Genomic DNA, 17,402 nt, shown 5'->3' with positions numbered 1-17,402 from the left:
TGAGATATATTATACTTATTGTGTACGAAGCCAAAACAAGGTTTTAGTTGGAAAAGGTGTTTAAATTTATTTTAAAACTGTTTTCTGAAGATATGTAAGAAATAGAATACTACATGTACATTTGTGTCCCTTAGATACCATTTATCTTACAATTCATTGCAAGATAAACAGTATCCAACGACTGCTCATGTAGTATTTTCTATATACACCTTGTCATTCTAATTCTACATTAGATGGAGAGGGAATATGAATATTGCTCTGAAACCATTATATAGCTATTACTAATGTGGATCAACTCAATGTTAATCTGTCATGAGTTACTCGTTATATACATTGTACACCTGGAAATTAGTTAAGCACCACCTCAATTCTACTGCAGCCAGAAAGCATCTAGAAGTAATTGTCTGTACCGGTGGAGTTTAAATGTGATACTGAGAGTTTTTATAAATTCTATATTTACTGGGTATTTACAAGATGGTATAATAAATTACTAATGAGATGTACATCTGTGTGATTCCAGCTCCATAGGTAATTCTCATACATTTTCATACATATTTACGATTTCTGTCTTCTCCTCTAGAATAAATTAAATACTGATACAAGAATAATGACAGTGTCACTTCAAACTGCTGCTAATCTTTTTCAATATCTTCTGTATATACAGTACTTAATTTCAGTGTTTTGTATCCACAAAAAGCCACTCGGCCAAAACTAGGTGTATTTCCAGGTGTATAGTTTATAATGATTTACTCTGTGTATAGTTTATAATGATTTACTCTGTGTATAGTTTATAATGATTTACTATGAATCAGGACATGTGATTAACAAAAACAATAAACACTTTTCAAAAGGTAACAAACTATTTCAATATATTAAGATTTTTAACAATTAACAATGTTCAAACAGTTAAAAACAGATTTTTCATATTTATATTAAAACCCCCAATATATAAGAAGGTACACTATAACATGCATATGCATGCAGTGTAGCATTTTTAATAAATGCAAAATACCCCGATTCTGAAACCTACCACCAATTTTTGATTTTTGTTAAAAAGTTTTCTATTTATAGTAAGTGTTGCTGTATTTGTACTATATATTCCTATACATGTGGAATCGTATCAAAATACCTTTCTTACATTCAAAAACATTTAACAACCTATTACATAAAATTTTAGCTATCATTTGAGAATTATTATTGATTCTCAAACCCCAGTATTTTCAATAACCACACAAGAAGCCTTTCCAAAAACAGCTGGAAGACACAAATGCATCATAATTACTTCAACAAAAAACCCACATACATGTATATCTAAAAAACCCATAAATGATTTATGGATGTTTTCCCTTATTTTGTTTTTTAAAATAAAAATTCAATTACTGATAAATAGGTTCTTCTAAAACAATTTATATTGTATGTAAAATATATTTAATAACAAGAATTCTATGGAATTAAAGTTGCACACCCTAGTTTCAACCTGTGAAAATGGACACTTAGTTTGGTTAATCTACAAACCGGTAACACATCTAGATAAAGTTACAACAGAGTGAAATAATAGTCTGTGACGTTGAAATGGTGAAATACTCTTAAAAAATAGACAATAAAATAACCTCTTTAAACTGGATACCCCCTTAAAGCCAGATGTTTTACTTTGTACAGTGTGTGTCTGGTTTAGAGTGGTATCACACCATCTGAGTTTGTCAAAGTAATAAAATAACAAAGGAATTATACTGTAATTAACACATTATACAATGTATATTGACCACACAAACATCACAAAGTACAACACAGTACATGTAATTTTTTGATATTTTCTTACAGTGTTATTTATTTTAATATTTTTGAAGTTTATTTATTTACAATCTCCATATACAAAAGAAAAAAAGAAGATGGACTCCCCTCCTCTTACCATGACACACACACCCAGCCTAATAAAAAAAATCCCAATCTTTTCATCTGGTTTTTGGAAGGTTGGAAGAATATCAGTAGTTGAAGGAGAGATTCTCAAAAAACATTCTCTGTGAAGACAACAGGCTTTGAATTTGCCGACTTTGTTTTAAAAGATACTGCCGGTATCGTTAAATAACGAAATATTTGGATTCCATCTCATAATATTATACTTCCTTGCCTGAACCTAATTAGGTTATTGGCATGTTAATAAAGTTCCCTATCCCTATTATACTCACAACCCAAATCTGAGATTCACAGAAAACAGAATCATGCTAACTTCACCACTTGAGAAATCTGGGATTCACAGAAGCACAGAATAGTGTTAACTTCACCACCAGAGAAATGTAGCAGCACGATGGTAAAAGAAAGATGGCTAACTCTTTGTGTGCTAAGTGTTGTCTGCTAGGAGAGGGTTAACTCTTTGTGTGCCAAGTGTCATCTACTAGGAGAGGGTTAACTCTTGTGTTCCAAGTGTCGTCTTCTAGAAGATGGTTAACTCTTTGTGTGCCAAGTGTCGTGTGCCAAGTGTCGTCTGCTAGGCGATGGTTAACTCTTTGTGTGCCAAGTGTTGTCTGCTAGGAGATGGGTAACTCTTTGTGTGCCAAGTGTCGTCTGCTAGGCGATGGTTAACTCTTTGTGTGCTGAGTGTTGTCTGCTAGAAGATGGTTAACTCTTTGTGTGACGAGTGTCGTCTGCTAGAAGATGGTTAACTCTTTGTGGGCCAAGTGTCGTCTGCTAGATGGTTAACTCTTTGTGTGCCAAGTGTCGTCTGCTAGGAGATGGTTAACTCTTTGTGTGCCAAGTGTCATCTGCTAGAAGATGGTTAACTCTTTGTGTGCCAAGTGTCTTCTGCTAGAAGATGGTTAACTCTTTGTGTGCCAAGTGTCGTCTGCTAGAAGATGGTTAACTCTTTGTGTGCCAAGTGTCGTCTGCTAAAGATGGTTAACTCTTTGTGTGCCAAGTGTCGTCTGCTAGGAGATGGTGGCCAGCTCCTGCAGGGCATCCTGATGTTGGACTGACAGATTGGAGACCGACTTCCTTACATCAAAGATGATCGACCTCACCTGATAAAAAAAAATTACAGCGTACAAACCAATAGTAAGTTTATTTAATAATATACTTCTTATGCAGATAAAATGTCTGCATGAACCTATATACTAAATTTTTTTAAATCTAAAAATTATTTAAAAAATAATCTAAAAGAAACTAATGTCAGTCCTTTTTTTTTAGGTAGGGTTGGGTTCTCATGGCTGTTTTCCATGTGTGTGGTTTTTTGTCCCTCTGCGGGAACAGCAAATAGAAAACAGACACATAAACCAGGCTAATATGAAATCACTGCTATTGATAACTATATAAATGATTTCTGATGTGTTAGTTTTCAGCATTACGTGCCCCCACCATGCCTGTGGGACACCAAAATCGACACACATGGAATAGGAATGCTGGGTTATTTCCAGTACATAGTGTATTCAATTAGGATAATTACTGACTTGCACAATCCAAGTATAGGGTGTGTGCATGTGTGGGTGGTAAAGTTTGTTTTGTTTAATGCATGACATCACAAGAGCACACTGATTTATTAATCATTAGCTATTGGAGATGGGGTGTGCAAATGTGTGGTTTGTTTAACGACACCACTAGAGTACATTGTTTTATTAATCATCGGCTATTGGATGTCAAACATTTGGTAATTTTGACATATAATCTTTTATATGCACCATTCTACAGACAGGATAGCAGGGCTCGCGCTGTCGGTAGCCAAATTAGCAGAATACAGCGTAGGCCTTATGTTGTTTGCTTATTTCAATAATCACGGTTATTAATTTTAACGGCATGCATTCAGCATGTATGACAGCAATGTCTGGAAGATCTGGAACTTGTTATTTTTACTTTGTAAAATCTTTGAACCAAAGTAATAAAAACAGACAGACAATGCATGTCAATTTGAACATGCCAGTTCAGGGCCGAAAGACATGTAGGCCATCTCAAGGGCCGAGTTCAGCCAGACCGAGTGAAAACAAAACGTTTGCTAGACTGGTTTGTGCGTTTCACGTTAAACCAAATGGATACGATGAACACCAATCAAATAGTTAGGAAGAACGTTCGTTGGCTGAACTGAGGACAGTTCTCAGTGGAATATACGTCACGCTTCAGAGTCAGCTGACACATTAAACAATATGATTACGCAAAAGTAAATCTTGATGTAAATTTGAAGAAAAACAACAGTTATTTGCATCAATGAATACCTAACTGCTGTTTTTGTTTATTCCTTTATCTTTGTTAATTTTGTACCCATGGTCGAGAGCACGCATGCAGATTGCGATCGCTGGAAACGAACATGCAGTATTTAAATTATACAAATTGCAGTTAAATGTACACTGAATAAAACTAGTTTACAATAATCATATTTGTTAGATAATTTTAGATATAAATTTGTAAGACTGTGAGGTGACATTTAATAAGTTAGCTGGATTTTAAAAAGACCGTAAATTTTAATTTTATTAAAGTTTTTTTGTTTTTTTTTTAATAAATGGAGTATACTGTGAAGTTGGCATTCTTAGCCGGGGTATTTTGTAAGCAGAAATCTAACATGACACTGAAATCAACCGCAACAACATGGCACAAATTATGAAATTGTTTGGGGTGGCGAATTGATGGGTCACTTAAAAAAAAAAAAAAAAAGCAATTCAAATTAACATAAAGATTGCCATTTAAAGAAATAATGAGCTCTATAAAAAAAAAAAAAAAGCTCTCTAATTTTTATTTGCGAAAAAAGGAAGAAAGAGAAAAAAAAAAACCATCCATAAACTTCGAACCCACCCCCATATTTTTGTATGTTTGTTAATTTAATGTCATAGGCCTTAGAAGTGGGGGTGGGTGTATGGGGTACGGGCTTCAAACTCTGAAGATATTGCATAACCCCATCCCAACCCCACCCCTGCTGAACAATCGAAGTAATATATTAACTGCCCCTACCCCCATTGAGGTTTTGTTATTCCTATTTATTCCAGTTTGTACACAATTAGCTGAAAAAGATACATTTTCATATTCATATATAACACTGGTCTACAAAAATATTTTTGTTTTTTCTTGCATGGACTTTGTAAACTGGTTTAGGCTAATTTTGGGCTGCTGAATCCAAATCTGAGCTCAGATTTGCTCTATCACATCAAGTTTTTGTGCTATCTGTATGATCTATATTCATGGAGTTTTACGAAAGTTGACCATCCAGTCCGGCAGTTTTTGGGGGATAAAACAGCAAAAGCTTGATTATTCTACCCAAAACTACTTCATTTATGGCCTTATTATATTTTGTTCACCAATGTTCCAAGTCTTTGTTCATGTGGTGAAGTTGTTTTTATTATTTATTTATTTATTTATTTATTTAAGTATTTATTTATTTATTTATTTATTTGTTATAGTGTTCTAATGTTGTTTTCTTTTGTTTTTATTATATGATTTACAGATGTGAAGATTACCTAATTAGCTGTTAAGACTACCTTTCTGTGACTACGATTCTCACTGGGCGGCACAGCTGACTCAGTGTAGTTGTTTATACCAGTACTTGGTACCTTACACTGGAAGCTAGCTATATCTACACCTTCACAGAGAAGAAAGTGCTGTAACGACCCAGATATTTTCTGCTATATCTGTGGATGCTTCACTTTAGCACCTCAAAGGCGTAACATCACTACATTCGTCAAGAGAGTGTACCGTGCCTACTTTAAAGTACCACTTGGAGACCAGGACAAAAACTGGGCCCCTCATAAATTATGCACGACTTGTGTCGAAACTCTGAGAGCATGGTCTCAAGGAAAGAATGTTAAGCTCAAATTTGGTGTTCGATGGTTTGGAGAGAACCAAAAAACCATCTAGATGACTGCTACTTCTGCCTTGTAAATGTCAAAGGATTCAATAAGAAAAACAAGCAATACATGAAATACCCTAGCATACCATCTGCTATAAGGCCAGTTCCTCATTGTGATGAAATACCTGTACCTGTTTTAACCGAGCTCGCAGAGATTGACGAGGAAGCACCTACTTCATCCACATCTTTATCCGATGATGATGATGGAAAAGCAGATGCAGAGTACAGGCCATCGAATTCGTCTCTTGATCAACCTTCTCTGTTTAGTCAGCCTGAATTGAATGATCTGATCCGAGATTTGAATTTGCCAAAACAAATTATTTGTTATTGGCTTCCAGACTGAAAGAGAAAAACCTTCTCGAACCTTGCACAAGTGTTTCATTTTATCGCAACAGAGAGGCAGAAATGAGGAAGTACTTCCATTCTGATGGTCAGCTTGTATACTGCAATGATGTTGAAGGGCTTCTTCTCGCTATGGGATTGCCTGCGTATCATTCACGTGAGTGGAGTCTCTTTATTGACAGTTCAAAAAGAAGTTTGAAATGTGTTTTACTTCACAACAGGAACATCTATGGATCCATCCCTATAGGATACTCAGTGACCCTGAAGGAAGAGTATGCAAACATCAAAGTTGTACTTGATCGACTGAAGTACCACGATCATGAATGGTTGATCTGTGTGGATTTGAAAATGATTAACTTCCTTTTGGGGCAACAAGGAGGATACACCAAATATCCTTGTTTCCTATGCTACTGGGACAGTAGGGCTAATGATGAGCACTGGGTGAGAAAGGAATGGCCAGCAAGGAATAGTCTGATACCTGGTGACAAGAACATCATTAATGAACCACTGGTTGATCGGAAAAATATCATCCTTCCACCACTGCATATTAAGCTCGGTCTAATGAAGCAGTTTGTGAAAGCTCTTGATCACACTGGAGACTGCTTTAGCTACATATGTTCTACCTTTCCGAGTCTTAGCACCGAAAAGAAAAAAGCAGGCATATTTGATGGACCTCACATCAGAACATTACTCAAGGGCACACACTTCATTACGACAATGACTGCAGTCGAAGCTCGAGCGTGGAATGCATTCACTAATGTGGTGCAGAATTTTCTTGGGAACAAGAACGATGACAACTACCAAGAGATTGTGGAGGAACTGCTCCTTAGTCTGCAAGCATTGGGGTGCAGAATGAGCATCAAGGTGCACTACCTGCATAGTCACTTGAGCGAGTTTCTAGATAACCTTGGAGATGTAAGCGACGAACAGGGCGAACGGTTCCATCAAGACCTTAAAGTGATGGAAGAACGCTATCAAGGTCGTTGGGACTCACATATGATGACAGATTACTACTGGAGTTTGATGAGGGATGTCCCAGATGCTGTTTATAAAAGTACGTCCACAAAGAGGAAGTTTACTATGTTGTAATACGATTACACCTGTGCCTTTCAATTACTGGATATGGATACTTGCTGCATTTTGAATGTTGTGAAAAGTCTCAAAACTCATGTGTATGAATATGTGAGAAAATTATGTGCAATAAATGATTAAATATTGTACTTGAATTAGGTACCTTTTACTGTGAACATTTCTGCATCTATCAATCCTTTAATGCAACATAATTTTAAAATCTGATGTGATAGGTAAAAACTAATGACAGATTTGGATTCAGCACACAAAAGTAAGCTAGAATCCATTGGAATACCTTATGCAAGAAAAATTGTGTTGACCAGTGTAATTACTCTATACAGTACTGCGTAAAACAAATTTGGCTAAAGCATTTTCAATATGGCTAATAAAAATTCCATTTGCTAATATTTTGGCTACAGGTATTTTTGAAGCAGGGTGAGCCCTGGGATAGCACATACATACTATGGTCTTTGATATACCAGTTGTGGTGCACTGGCTGGAGTGTGGGTGGTAATGCCACCATACACTTTTAAACAATGGAATAAACAAAAATGCTTGTAAAATCAGGGGGCGGGACATAGCCCAGTAGTAAAGCATTCGCCTGTTGCACAGTTGGTCTGGGATTGATCTCCTTTGGTGGGCCCAATGGGCTATTTCTCGTTCCAGCCAGTGCACCACAAATGGTTTATCAAACACCATGGTATGTGCTATCCTGTCTGTGGATGGTGCATATAAAAGATCCCTTGCTACCAATGGAAAAATGTAGCACATTTCCTCTTTAAATAAGACTAAAGATCAGAATTACCAAATATCTGACATCCAATAGCTGATGATTAATAAATCAATCTATGTGTCGTTAAAAGAAACACACTTTTTTAACTTTATAAAATTAGTGCTTTGGATGTCCACATTTTTGGGCCAAACTACACTGGTAATAATTTAATAATAAGTGTCATGTGAACTACCTTTGTTTTCTTTGAAGAATTTTGTTTTATGACGATATAATGGCTTTTATAATAATTTAACAATTTATATACTTGCATTTTTTCCTTTTACTGAAACTGCATTAACCAATTACATTTTATTTGTAATCATCATAAGATGTCCACTGCATGTACCTGTGTCTATCTAACCACACTGATGGTCAGTGAACAATGACCTTCTATAATAGGCAATGACAATAGCCCTAATAGTTTTCTGAATGGTTATGTCATGAAAACCGCGCATTCCGAAACGCATCCCATGTGAAATCAAGATGGGAGCTGATGCATTTCCTGGCGGTAATTAATTGCACAATAACCACTACCTTTGCGCAGGCCCAAATGGATTTTTCACCACCGATATCTATTAATGAATCACTAGTGAGTGAGTGCGTCTCCTAGCTGTGGCCAGATGACTTGAGTAACGAGGGGTCTCGTACAGTAAAAGCCATTTGTTAGCTGATATCTATAATCAGCATCTGTCAGTCACTGGCTGCAAGATCATCTTACCATACTGATCTCACATACTGGCCTGGGGCGGGATCCAGCACAGTTGCCCAAGATCATAGGATCAAAACCCCCTGGTGGACTAAATTAGCAAATAATTTCTACTGAGTCATTATTAATAATAAAAAAGCTAATCACGCCACATTGCCAGCCATTTTCATCAATTGACTTAAAATAGATGTGTAAAACAGGGCTTTATAGATCTCACTAATTTGGGCACAACAGGCTTTCTGTCTGTTCTAAGCACACCAAGGTGTTTTTAGTGCTGTAATGTTAATAATAGCTGATAAAGAGTTGGACATATTTAGAATTGCATTTCAAGCTATTTTAATCTAATTACAGCTTAACATTCCATTGATTTTGAGGTGAAATGTTTTAAGATTAGCAAGTTTGTACTTAATTTAGTTGCTTATTTTGGGCATGCTTATTTTTGGCACACACTTTATCATCTAAAGCTGTGTAAGAATTATATACATTTCTTGCTAATGCAGTCTAGTTTGGACAGCCACTACATTGAAACAAAAAAGAAGAAGTTTGTTTTGTTTAACACCACTAAAGCACAATGACTGGATGTCAAACATTTGGTAATTTTGACATATACATATAGTCTTAGAGAAGAAACCTGCTAAATTTTTTCATGAATAACAAGGGATCTTTTATATGCACCATCCAACAGACATGATAGCATATATATTGAAACAAGGAAGGAAAGAAATGTTTGATTTAGCGATGCACTCAACACATTTTATTTACGGTTATATGGAATCAGACCACACCAATATTGAGAGACAAAACCGGCTGTCGCCACTTCATGGGCTATTCTTTTCAATTAGTAGCAAGGGATCTTTTATATGCACCATCAAAGAGACAGGGTAGCACATACCATGGCCTTTGATATACCAGTCATGGTGCACTGGCTGGAACTAGAAATAGCCCGATGGACCCACTGACGGGGATCGATCCCAGACCAACCACACATCAAGCAGGTGCCTTACCACTGGCCTACATCCCTCCACCTTATATTGAAACAAGTGCATATAGGACTGCATGCTTAAACCTTACTGATATAAACTTGCCAAAATAATGTAGATTTCTGTCTGTGTTAAAAGACAAGCATTCTAATTTGGGTAGGCCAGGATCTACATGTAGCTCAGTCCATTCTAGTTTGGGTAGGGCAGGATCTACATGTAGCTCAGTCTATTCCAGTTTGGGTAGGGCAGGGTGTACATGTAGCTCAATCGATTCTAGTTTGAGTAGGGCAGAACCTACATGTAGCTCAGTCCATTCTAGTTTGGGTAGGCAGGATCTACATGTAGCTCAATCCATTCCAGTTTGGGTAGGGCAGGATCTACATGTAGCTCAGTCTATTCCAGTTTGGGTAGGACAGGGTGTACATGTAGCTCAATCGATTCTAGTTTGAGTAGGGCAGAATCTACATGTAGCTCAATCCATTCCAGTTTGGGTAGGGCAGGATCTACATGTAGCTCAGTCCATTCTAGTTTGGGTAGGGCAGAATCTACATTCAGCTCAGTCCATTCTAGTTTGGGTAGGGCAGGATCTACATGAAGCTCAATCCATTCTAGTTTGGGTAGAGGCAGGATCTACATGTAGCTCAGTCTATTCTAGTTTGGATAGGGCAGGATCTACATGTAGCTCAGTCCATAGAGCATTCAACCGAGGTGCTTTGATCGCAGGATCAAAACCACTTGATGGACCCATTCTAAGAATTTTTTGTCCATTTTAACCAAAGCTCTATAATGATGTATAAAAGACCATTTTAAGTGCTGTCCTGTCTGTGGGAAAGTGTGTATAAACTAAAAAAAACCCACAAACAGTCAAATTAAGAATATATGATAAAAAGATTATTAAAATTGCATAAATACAATTTTTATTCCTACTGTATGATAGTGACTATACCAAAACACAGGACCGGCCTTCAGTGGCGTCGTGGTTAGGCCATCGGTCTACAGGCTGGTAGGTACTGGGTTCGGATCCCAGTCGAGGCATGGGATTTTTAATCCAGATACCAACTCCAAACCCTGAGTGAGTGCTCCGCAAGGCTCAATGGGTAGGTGTAAACCACTTGCACAGACCAGTGATCCATAACTGGTTCAACAAAGGCCATGGTTTGTGCTATCCTGCCTGTGGGAAGCGCAAATAAAAGATCCCTTGCTGCTAATCGGAAAGGGTAGCCCATGTAGTGGCGACAGTGGGTTTCCTCTCAAAATCTGTGTGGTCCTTAACCATATGTCTGACGCCATATAACCGTAAATAAAATGTGTTGAGTGCGTCATTAAATAAAACATTTCTTTCTTTCTTTTTTTTCTATACCAAAACACACACTGGTAAAACGGTAAATTCTATTTATATTTTTTTAACATGGAATAAGGTGAACATTCATAGATGAAACTATACACCAAATGAGATTGATCTTGGACTTACAGATTGTGAGAAATGGAGTTAAGCCTAGAAACTTGATGTTGGAGCTTCATGTAAATGTAAAACTTAACACCAGAAAGGTAATACCCACATCTCGCCTCTTGACTTCATCAAGACAAACACAGTAAATGACTGGTGCCAGTTGGTTCAACTCATATATCTATTTACATATTTATGAGATATTAAACAAACGTCCATTTTCTATCACCATTATGTCCCGAGAGATATCATTTCTGTTCATGAAAAGCTGCAACAAGTGGCAAACTAGTTAAGCCATTTGCGTCAAGGTTGATAGGTACTGTCTTTGCTAATTCAGTCGCTAGAACACTCACCGTAAGGCAATTTGGTTGTAGCACTGAAACATAGGTTTTTTCCCCACCATCACAAGCAATGCCCCAGGACTGGTATACTAAAAGCTGTAGTATGTGCTCCTGTCTGTGGGTAAGTACATGTACATATAAAAGATGCCTCATTGCCAATGGAAAAATCTAGCAGGTTTCCTCTGAAGACTATGTATCAGAATTAGCAAATGTTTGGCATCTAATAGATGTTGGTTAAAAAAAAATCAATATGATTTAGTGGTGTAGTTAAACAAAACAAACCTAACATTTGACATTCATATTCAACACTGTCTCTTACTCAGAATAAGTTTTAACACCTCAAAAGAGGTATAAGACCAGTACACAACTTTTCTCTCACTATCCCCACTAACAACCAACCATTTGTCCACCAAACTTCTCTCTCACTTTCACCACTAACATCCAACCATTTGTCCACCAAACTTCTCTCACTATCACCACTAACAACCAACCATTTGTCCACAAACTTCTCTCTCACTATCACCACAAAGATCCAACCATTTGTCCACCGACTTTTCTCTCACTATCACCACTAACATCCAACCATTTGTTCACCAACTTCTCTCACTATCACAACTAACATCCAACCATTTGTTCGCCAACTTCTCTCTCACTATCACCACTAAAATCCAACCATTTGTTCACCAACGTCTCTCTCACTATCACCACTAAAATCCAACCATTTGTCCACCAGCTTCTCTCTCACTATCACCACTAATAACTCACCACTAACAACCCACCATTTGCCCACTAATTTCTCTCCCACTATCACCACTAACAACCCACCATTTGCCCACTAATTTCTCTCACTATCACAACTAACAACCCACCATTTGTCCACCAAATTCTCTCTCACTATCACCAGTAACAACCAACCATTCACCAACTTCTCTCTCACTATCACACTAACAACCAACCATACACCAAATTCTGTCTCACTATCACCACCAACAACTAACCATACACCAACTTCTCTCTCACTAATCCCACTAACAACCAACTATACACAAACTTCTTTCTCACTATCACCACTAACAACCAACCATTCACCAACATCTCTCTCACTATCACCACTAACAAACAACCATTCACCAACATATCTCTCACTATCACCACTAACAACCAACCATTCACCAACATCTCTCTCACTATCACCACTAACAACCAACCATTGACCAACATCTCTCTCACTATCACCACTAACAAACAACCATTGACCAACATCTCTTACTATCACCACTAGCAACCAACCATTGACCAACATCTCTCTCACTATCACACCAACAACCAACCATACACCAAATAAATTCTCTCTCACTATCACCAGTAACAACCAACAATTCACCAACATCTCTCTTACTATCACCACTAACAACCAACCATACACCAACTTCTCTCTCACTAATACCACTAACGAACAACCATACACCAACTTCTTTCTCACTATCACCACTAACAACCAACCATACACCAACTTCTTTCTCACTAATATCATTCACAACCAACCATATACCAACTTCTTTCTCACTATCACCACTAACAACCAATCATACACCAACTTCTTTCTCACTATCACCACTAACAACCAACCATACACCAACTTCTCTCACTAATACCACTAACAACCAACCATACACCAACTTCTTTCTCACTATCACCACTAACAACCAACCATACCCCAACTTCTTTCTCACTATCACCACTAACAACCAACAATTCACCAACATCTCTCTCACTATCACCACTAACAACCAACCATACACCAACTTCTCTCTCACTAATACCACTAACAACCAACCAAACACCAACTTCTTTCTCACTAATACCACTAACAACCAACCATTCACCAACTTCTCTCTCACTAATACCACTAACAACCATCCATACACCAACTTCTTTCTCACTAATACCACTAACAACCAACCAACCATACACCAACTTCTCTCTCACTAATACCACTAACAACCAACCATACACCAACTTCTTTCTCACTAATACCACTAACAACCAACCATACACCAACTTCTCTCTCACTAATACCACTAACAACCAACCATACACCAACTTCTCTCTCACTAATACCACTAACAACCAACCATACACCAACTTCTTTCTCACTAATACCACTAACAACCAACCATACACCAACTTCTCTCTCACTAATACCACTAACAACCAACCATACACCAACTTCTCTCTCACTAATACCACTAACAAACAACCATACACCAACTTCTTTCTCACTATCACCACTAACAACTAAACTTTTGTTTACTATCTTAGACAGCACAGATAGAGATCTTAATTGGATATAAGCATGGAGAAAAAGTTAAAATGAAGGAAGGAAGGAAGGCAGGAAGGAAGGAATGAAGGAAGGCAGGCAGAAATGAAGGAATGAAGAAAGGAAGGAATGAAGGAAGGAAAGAAGAAATGTTTAACAACACCCCAGCAATGAATGAATAAATTGTACATGTGATATTACTGATAACATAAACACAAACCAGTGTCAAGAAGATTCTGTGGGTTTCTCAGTGTAGCTTGTATTGTTACACTGTGTGAGTATATTATTAGACACATACCAGCTGTGTGAAGTAATATTGTTACACCGTGTAAGTATATTATTAGACACATACCAGCTGTGTGAAGTAATATTGTTACACCGTGTGAGTATATTATTAGACACATACCAGCTGTGTGAAGTAATATTGTTACACCGTGTGAGTATATTATTAGACACATACCAGCTGTGTGAAGTAATATTGTTACACCGTGTGAGTATATTATTAGACACATACCAGCTGTGTGAAGTAATATTGTTACACTGTGTGAGTATATTATTAGACACATACCAGCTGTGTGAAGTAAGAAGATTCTGTGAGTTTCTTAGAGTACCGCTCATATTGTTACACTGTGTGAGTATATTATTAGACACATACCAGCTGTGTGAAGTAAGAAGATTCTGTGAGTTTCTTAAAGTACCGCTCATATTGTTACACTGTGTGAGTATATTATTAGACACATACCAGCTGTGTGAAGTAAGAAGATTCTGTGGGTTTCTCAGAGTACCGCTCGTACTGGTCCAGACTATCTTGCAGTTTCAGCGTCAGTGTGTCGTAGTTTCCTCGTACCACCTCCAGCACCTATGATAAAAACACAAAATATCATCCTGATGCTGTCTAGAAGAGATTATCCACACACTGATAATAAATAGATTAAGGTGGCAACCTTCAGCACTGACAAAGAGAACATGTCAAAGCCAATATCATAGTTTTCAGAAAATAAATTTTATAATTAAGACATCTCAAAAATCTAAAAGAATAGAAATTTAATTTATTTAGTGAAATTATATAGCTTTTCATCACCCTTACATGTACATATGTACATGTATGTTCACAAATGTTTCTTAAACTATACCCATTTTGTCAAAAAGTTAATATAATCAATTCTGGTTGTGAGCCATCAATATTGTTACTAATTGTATTCACTTTCTTTTTCTTTTTTTTAAAATAACAAGCCCATCTTCAATATCCTTTTACTATACTCACTATTTCAGGTCACACAAACATGAATTATTCTCTAATTTAGCACTCATAATAATTTTAAAATTTGTTTTGTGTAAGGACACCACTAGAGCACATTAATGAATTAATCATCAGCTATTGGATTTCAAACATTTGATAACTCTCATACAAAGTCTTCAGAGGAAACCCACTACATGTTTTCATTAACAGCAAGGGATCTTCTATATGCACTTTCCCACATGACAGCACATACCATGACCTTTGATATCCCAGTCATGAGGTATTGGGTAGAATGGGAAAAAACCCAATCAGAGAATGAGTCCACTGAGGTGATTTGATCCTATGCTGCAAGCTCCTCAGATGATTGATTGCTCATGCTCTGTCGACAAGCAGCCTTGAAATACCAGTCATGGGGCACTGGTTGGAATGGGGGGGGGGGGGTGTCGGAGAAAACGTGAGGTGAGCAAACTAGTGACTGAGCTAGATCCCACTGCTCTAAATAGTGATACCACGAGACAAGATTGCAACTTTAAGGAAGGAAATGTGTTATTTAACGACCCACTCAACACATTTAATTTACAGTTATATGGCATCAGACATACATGTATGGATAAGAGCCTCACAAATATTGAGAGGAAAATCCGCTGCCACCACTTCATGGGCTACTCTTTTTTTATTAGCAGCAAGGGATCTTTTATATGTACCATCTCACAGACAGGATAGCAGATACCACTGCCTTTGATATACCAGTCGTGGTGCACTAGCTGGAATGAGAAATAGCCCAGTGGACCCACCGACGGGGATCGATCCTAGATCCTAGACCGACCTCTCATCAGGCAAGCACTTTACCACTGGGCTATGCCCCACCCCTTGCAGCTGTAAGCTGCTAGAACCTCCAAAATCATCAACAAGTCTGGCATCAAAGCAACATCGATCATAGGATGCAACACCATGGAGTGACTGGCAATAATGATACCTAGCATGCAATTTGAGCACCCGGGAGTACAATGGCCATCTACTGATAGCAGTGCAGCGCTATTAATCAGTGGGATGATAAATTATATCTTGTCAATTTGCACGTACATAACCATCACTAAAAGCAGGTTACGATGAAAACAGTTTCTGCTGCAGGCATTCTCTAAGCAGGCGATTGTTAATAACATCATAACCTCAAACATATGCTGGAGGATGGATACGAGAGATATATTTGTTTAAAGGTTATGGAGTAAAGTTACAACCAGACACATTTATTTTTTGCCATGCTGCAGTCAAATATCAGGATATGACAATATGTATTTTTTCATTTTCAATAAAGACTATTGCAATTTTATAAAAAATCCTGCATTAAAATTGCTTTCTGGCTAAAAGGAAAATCCACCATGAAAAATAAATTAAAAAGAGACAATACAGGACCTACCAGGTAATTTTTAATTTTTTTTTTTAATGTTACTGCATTGTCTGACATGACAACTATAGTTCTCACATAGCTTTGTTTGACATCTACCTGTGTATAATGTTTCGTTTATTTGAGGAATGAATTAGAAAGTAACTATTTTTTCCTTTGTCAAAGTACAAAAAGGTTGATCATTTGCATAGTGTTTGGTACAAAATGTAGGTGGCGCTGTTAGTGCACTATATAAGTAGGTGGCAATGTGTTTTTTATCATCTCAGTTGTGGTGCACGCAATTTACAGTTTTGAAAGTATATCTCACATTAAATTTGTGTTGTCTTTTTATAGGTTGGCGAACCGTGAGAATATGCTGAAGGTGAAATGCCACTGGAGGGGTAACAACCCATTATAATTCGTTTGGAGGTTTACGTTGTAAAAGTGTGTGGATTTCAGACTTCTGAGTATGTCATTTTTAATATGGAATAAACTGTGGTACATGTATCTCAGTATGTGTACCACACAGTATGCCATTTACTTGTCATTTTGTTTTATGTACGGAGGGGGGTGAAGGAGAACAGAACTGAAGCACCACCCATTATGCCCAAGCAGATCCCAAGCCCTGTTTCACTGGATGATAATGGATAGTAGTTATTTCTGATACATCGGTACACCGGAGTTCAAGAAGTCATAATGGGCGGCGCTTCAAGTGTGAGACAAAAAACATGAGAATTAACTACATATTTGTGTATACCAGTGTCAGTGTATTATCAAATTACTCATTAGTTTGCAGGTTTCTGGTCATTCTATAGTGTTTGTACATTTAGTAGCACAAAACTCATTTTCTTATTAACAAAAAGACAGGTACTTCTGTAACTAGGGTCAGTATCTTTAATACAAACATTGTCTAGAACAAAATATAAAAGTTATGTTTTGTTACCAAAAAAATGCAAACGCACTCCATCCACAAGAATCATT

The 17,402-nt window shown here is 37.3% G+C and overlaps 1 protein-coding gene and 1 long non-coding RNA gene across 2 annotated transcripts in view; one reads left to right on the top strand and one right to left on the bottom strand.

The window, feature by feature from the left end:
- Window positions 1–1,504: 1,504 nt before the first annotated feature.
- The window catches only part of LOC121384696 (armadillo-like helical domain-containing protein 3), a 67,346-nt gene continuing 51,448 nt past the window's right edge, over window positions 1,505–17,402 (bottom strand). Inside the window, exons 26-27 of the mRNA XM_041515187.1 lie at window positions 14,540–14,656; window positions 1,505–3,014 (exon numbers count right to left, since the gene is read on the bottom strand). Of these exons, the coding sequence (XP_041371121.1) occupies window positions 2,922–3,014; window positions 14,540–14,656 (210 nt within the window). The 3' untranslated portion in view covers window positions 1,505–2,921. The remainder of the gene's footprint in view (window positions 3,015–14,539; window positions 14,657–17,402) is intronic.
- Window positions 16,161–16,957, top strand: LOC121384697. Its single transcript, XR_005959423.1, has 2 exons — window positions 16,161–16,457; window positions 16,776–16,957. It is a non-coding gene; the product is annotated as an uncharacterized LOC121384697 (long non-coding RNA).

Source organism: Gigantopelta aegis, chromosome 10, assembly GCF_016097555.1.
Source record: "Gigantopelta aegis isolate Gae_Host chromosome 10, Gae_host_genome, whole genome shotgun sequence".
Taxonomy (NCBI): Eukaryota; Metazoa; Mollusca; class Gastropoda; order Neomphalida; family Peltospiridae; genus Gigantopelta; species Gigantopelta aegis.
Note: the sequence above shows the minus strand (reverse complement) of the source record. Positions and strands in the feature narration are given on the sequence as shown.